This window comes from Primulina huaijiensis, chromosome 18, assembly GCF_012295235.1.
Source record: "Primulina huaijiensis isolate GDHJ02 chromosome 18, ASM1229523v2, whole genome shotgun sequence".
NCBI classification, from domain to species: domain Eukaryota; kingdom Viridiplantae; phylum Streptophyta; class Magnoliopsida; order Lamiales; family Gesneriaceae; genus Primulina; species Primulina huaijiensis.
The window spans coordinates 19,125,660-19,131,287 of NC_133323.1; the positions used below are offsets into that span (position 1 = coordinate 19,125,660).

A 5,628-nucleotide genomic window follows, 5' to 3' on the forward strand; every position below is an offset into this window, starting at 1 on the left:
ATATTTTGAATGGTGGAAAACGTATTTGGACATAATGTTGACCCAAATGTATCACTCGAAAGATGGACAAAACTCCACTTTTCAAAATCTTCGAAAATGTTGCAGGACTATGGAGAGTAAAATCTCAAATTTACGGTGTTTGAGAGGTGTAAAAATCTAGAATGCCTTGGGTATTTATTTATAGGTACAGGGGCTATCTAGCTAAATTTATCATCTCCATGCTTGAACTTCAAATTCTGAAATTAGGATAAATTGGCATCCAAAAATTTGAATTTTTTTTGTTGTGGATAAATTAAAACTATGATCTCCTCCTGTTGAAATTCATCCATCTTCATAAGCAAAATTTCGAAAATCAAGATCACCACCTTGTTTTTTTTTTTTTTATCTTGTCATCATCTCCATACCTCTTGATAAATATACAAATTTCAAAATTCAAGATCACAATCTTCTCATCTTGTAAATCTTTTATCTTGCAGTACGCATTTTAAGTTATGTACACAAAAATTTGAAATCCACGTAATTATCTAGCTGAAGTTCCGAATTTTTTCGATACAATCTCAAACAAACTTGAAAACTTATCCATTACAAATTTCGAATATTTTAAAAAAAATATCAAGTTCGAAATTTACGATTTTTTACAGCACATATATAACTTTATTATAAATAACATAAGAAAAAAAAAAGTGCCATAAAAAAAGCAAGTTAATAAAAAAAAGCAAGTTAAAGAGTTGAAATATCAGTAAGATATGAAGGATAAAACAAAAACTGAATTTATGTATTAACCGAATCGAACTTTTGAGTTAATTCGATTTGATTAGTTATTTTGATATAATCGAAATTTTGCTCACTACTTTCTGACATATGGCCCATTCGATGACAGATCAACCAGTTAAACCGGGAGCAGGAGTTGAAATTGGCGAAACAATGATCCTCTGCCGGATGACAAAGATAAGAATCACAAGCATATTTACACCTCACTTTGTTGCCAAATGCAATGTGGCCTAGTTTAAAGTATCATAAGCAAAAAATATGAAATATTCTTATCATTTTATCGCCTCTCCAAGACAACGATCAGGATGTTTCATTGGATGACGCTGCATCGTCTTTGTGCTTGATCATTCCAGAATCAACAAGAATCGGAATTTCTGCTGCAAGCCACGGTGCAAGTCCCAAACAAAGGGCATGAGCTAAGCCAAACCTAGGACTAGCAAAACACAACACTTGGAATTAGAATTGCAACTCAAAACTAAAAATCTTCGGAACATGTTAACCAATGATGAACATGTAAATTATGTTTTTAGGCTATTCCCCATACTAGATACGATACCCAACTTGTAATGAAATAAAGTCGGGAAAATATAAATTGAGGCTAAGAATTTGTAAATAATAATAACTCCACATAACACACGGTTTATCAGTTGCAAAAGGGGCAAACTTTAAACTTTGCCACCAGGGATTTAATAGTACCGCAATTCCCACCACCAAAAGGATAATTAAGACCAGTATATTTTGTTACATTTCAGGACATACAAGAGTTGTCCTTTAATTCTCTGAAACTACAAATTAAAATTAACTAGTGATAGCCTCACATCCAAAAGTTGGACCTATATTGTTTTTTACTTCAGAAAATTATGAATAACTTGCATTTGGAACTCATGTAGGCGGCAAAAAACCTGATGACAGAGTTTGTCATTTCTAATAATTTTTGTTTCTTGTCATTTCTTTCTATTTATGCTGGTAATCAAAAGATTTACTAAATTTCATCGACATACAAACAGGGATACCTAACATTGTTTCCGATATAATTTTTTGCAAGTTGGAACAAGTTACATGAAAAGAACAAGAATCTGTCACGATCAAATCTAATGAATGGAGAAGGTGCTTGTGTTTCCAGAAATCAAAACACCCAATGGAAACATAATGATGTGCGATTATGAAAGGTGACAACAAAGTAGCCCATTTATCAACGTTACAACCACAACTAAAATACCAAGGACTACTTTATATAATTATGATGATAATAAAAGAAGAGTCAACTTGAAGAAACCCCTACTAAGAATAACAATTAACTATGAGCATGATATGACCAATCTCTTGCCCAGTTGCCCTAGAGCCAAGCTAGAATACTCAAGTAACAGAATATCTTAATAATCCTTCCCATAAACGTAACCCCTTTTATTATGTTTCCCACTTACCAGTTACCTCTTTAACTGTCCAACAATCTAAATGGACCCTTGTACTCTAAATATGTTATATATTAGCCTATTAGGTGAGTAGCATGCTATTTGGGGTTGACCTTACCATATCCTCAACGATCATCTCGAAGCATCTATTTAGTATTTCCACAAACAGGAATGCAAAAATTTCAGCATTTCATTGGGCATTTAATAATGCAGTACTTAAGAAGATCAAAGACGATCACACAAACATCAATTTGTAAATCGTTGGTAATTACTGTTGTGGGCAAGATGGGGAGAGTCACATAGCGAGAAAAAAGTCCACTATAAAGTTAGTTTATACTATAAGAAAGAGAGGACACACACACACACACCCCTGAGAAAGGGGAGAATATATTAGGGAGCATGATCCTGTGCAGAGTTAGTTACACCTTTTCCTTTAATCAAGTGAGCACAAGCAGGAGCTAGAGTTGTACAGACAATATTCTCTGGGATTTATCTTTCATTTTCAATTCAGTATATTGAGTTAATACTCACCAAATTACCTTTTCTAGTGTTTTCTTCACTGTAGTTGCAACAATTACCTTCGAAGTTAACTTTAGACAGTCTTCCTAAGCGGTCTAGGAAATATCTTATGGCTAACAAGACATGATATTCCAGATTTGACAGTGAGATTAGTACGATGATTTTTTCCATAGTATTGAATTTTAATAGGAATTGCAATGCAAACCATCCTTGAGTGTGATACTCAAAACATTATTGGGTTAGTCCTGGATTTCTTGTCTGTACTTGCAACTTTTTCTCCGATAATCTAGAATACTTTCTGTTCTACGTTCCTAACCTTTACTTCAACACAACCTTCATATCCGGCCTAGACTCACCACCAACACATTTTCTATCCAAAACTCTTCTTAGCCGATGTTGACCTCTAAGCATTGACTCAATTGTTTCACATAATCCTAAATTGATGTTGCGTCAGTGAATCCTGTGTGAGAGACCGAGGGAGAGAAAACCAAAGGAGGCCTGATTAAAGAAGGGATGCCATTTGCACCATGAACTGAATTTTAAATAGTGGAATAAATGGAGTTAACTGATTCACCAATGCTTTCATACAGCCATTTGTTTGTAGTTCCAGTTACTGACAGAACAGAAAACTTTCAATTTTAAAATTCAGTTGCCACAACCAATTCTAGGGGCTGCAAATGTACTGATCACTACTCACTAGACTAAAATATTGATTTAAGGGATTAGCGTTTCAAATTTAGGGCCAAGGAACTAATCTATCCAAAGTTCCCCTTTGCTTGCTTTCAAGAGTAGATCATTTTCTCAGCCATCCTCAACAAGGAACCAAATTCATCATTGGCAGTAGACAAGCAAATAAAATTATAAAGGCAAGACATGATTTTTTACCTTCCCTATGCCTAAAATGCATATCAACCACCACATATCATTAAATTCAAGTTATTGTATCTATGAACATCAAATTGGCAGTCATCAATTTCATCATTTGTTTCCACTACATGGCATAAAAAGCACACTAGTTAGCCTCTACTATTCTATAGTTTAGTATCTTCATGACCTTTAAAACAATATCAGCATCAGAAATGCTAACCAGTTTGATGAAATTAAATTTTTACAATTTAATCCCAAACTTTATCAAGAAAAGCAAATAGAAAATGAATAACAAATACCAATTTTTTGCCCAAAGCGGCTTGAAATGCACTGTCAGGCATATTTTCCCTCCTCTGTACATCTATATAATACAAAAATAAAATGAAAATTAGCGTTTTAACCATAACAATATTTAAGTAATTTATTTTTTAAAAAATGGTAAACAAAAACAAAAGATATTAAAATTTCTTGCTGCAAAAGCAAGATCAAACCAAAAAGAGGGGAAAAAACAAAAACTTAACATTGCACTAAACTATCCATCATAAGTGAAAGAGAATATGATTTTTTTAAAAAATACTAGAATGTGAAGCCGACCTAAGCGCAGCAGAAAAGCCCAATCCATAACACTGGTCTACAAAGTGGAAATCCTTCCATAGATAACACTAGTACACTACATAATTTCTTCTAAAGCAGATGAGGATGCGAGTTATATAACATACCCACCTTCAGAAGGCAACACGACATTGTCTGAGTACAAACTGCTTCCATTCTCCTACCTTTAAACCTACATATATTGTGACCACTAACTATATTATTGACAATTGTTCAAACCCCATCTCTAGATTTCCCCGGTATGAAGCCTTATGGGAGAACCAATCAATTTTTGACAACATAGAAGTATCAAATTCCCCTACATAATAATTTATACTGGGACTCAAACAGAATAGAGCACAAAGGTTAGAACCCTCGAAATCGAGGTTGTAATATCCATGATGTGATTTGATTCCAATTGAACCCATCAGACAACAAATTTGAATTACGGAAATCATAAAACTGATAAAAATAAAATAAATAAATAACCTTCTGGGTTTTCCCATCGAGCTGAGGCAATTCGATTTCAGGCGCGGTAGCAGGATACGTGACCGGAATATCGAACTGCAAATCGAACTCGTATTTAAGAAGATTGTGGATATACCAACATTTTCCCGTCCACCGAGTTCCTTCGGGATTGGCGGCGGATATCCGGAACCAATCGTTGTCTTTGGATTTGTTCATCGAGGTGTATGCAATCAGCGCCTTGTATTCCTCCTTCAGCCGCTGCGTCCAAGCGCCGCCGTCACGTGGGCCCGCTTTAACGGAGAGCAGAGGGATCTGGGTTAGCGTTGATTTCGTTGTTGGGTCCCATCCCTCCATTTTTCTGAGGAGAGAGACCAGAGACGGCGGAGTTCAGAAGAGTTGCGTTGGTTTCACGAAATCCAAACAGTATTCTCTCACAAATTGAGATTTAGTGTCAGTTAAATCTCTTTGGATGTAACTTCAGCTTTTTAATTCCTTTTATTAAAAAAATATATCAATTTGGCATTTATAAAAAAAATAAGTTTGTTGTGAGACAGTCTCACGAATCTATATTTGTTAGACGGTTTAACTTTATCGATATTCACAATAAAAAGTAATATTCTTAACTTAAAAAGTAATATATTTTTTCATGGATGACCCAAATAAAAAATCCGTCTCATAAAATACGACCTGTGAGACCATATCACATAAAATTTTGCCATAAAAAAGTGATATTCAACATTTTTTTAAAAAAATTTATGTATTCAAAATTTCACATAATCTATAAATTATTAATATACCAACATTAAAGTCTTGCAATTAATATAAAATATCAAATATTCTCCTTAATTTTATTCAAATATTTGGATGATTGTTTAAAACTTTTAACCAAACTTTTAGCTTACACACAGTTTTCTTTCTCTCTTTTTCTATCTCACCTCTCCAATTCTCTCCTCTCATGTCATGTAGTCTCATCATCTCCCTTGACATCCTCTTCAAAATG

General features: G+C 34.1%; 1 protein-coding gene across 1 annotated transcript; it reads right to left on the bottom strand.

The window, feature by feature from the left end:
• Positions 1-907: 907 nt before the first annotated feature.
• On the bottom strand, positions 908-5,074 carry LOC140963848 (ubiquitin-fold modifier-conjugating enzyme 1). Its single transcript, XM_073423306.1, has 3 exons — positions 4,650-5,074; positions 3,869-3,930; positions 908-1,204 (listed from the first exon to the last, which is right to left on the bottom strand). The coding sequence occupies exons 1-3, from the start codon at positions 4,980-4,982 to the stop codon at positions 1,072-1,074; spliced, it is 528 nt and encodes a 175-aa protein (XP_073279407.1). The 5' UTR covers positions 4,983-5,074; the 3' UTR covers positions 908-1,071.
• Positions 5,075-5,628: the final 554 nt, after the last annotated feature.

Bases quoted from the DNA above. Each gene is read 5' to 3' on its own strand.
- LOC140963848 (XM_073423306.1), bottom strand. From the start codon at position 4,982: ATGGAGGGATGGGACCCAACAACGAAATCAACGCTAACCCAGATCCCT. The intron at 3,931-4,649 runs GTTATTTATTTA...TGTATTATATAG, and splicing joins TCGATGGGAAAACCCAGAAG to ATGTACAGAGGAGGGAAAAT. The intron at 1,205-3,868 runs GTATTTGTTATT...GTGTTTTGCTAG, and splicing joins CCGCTTTGGGCAAAAAATTG to TCCTAGGTTTGGCTTAGCTC.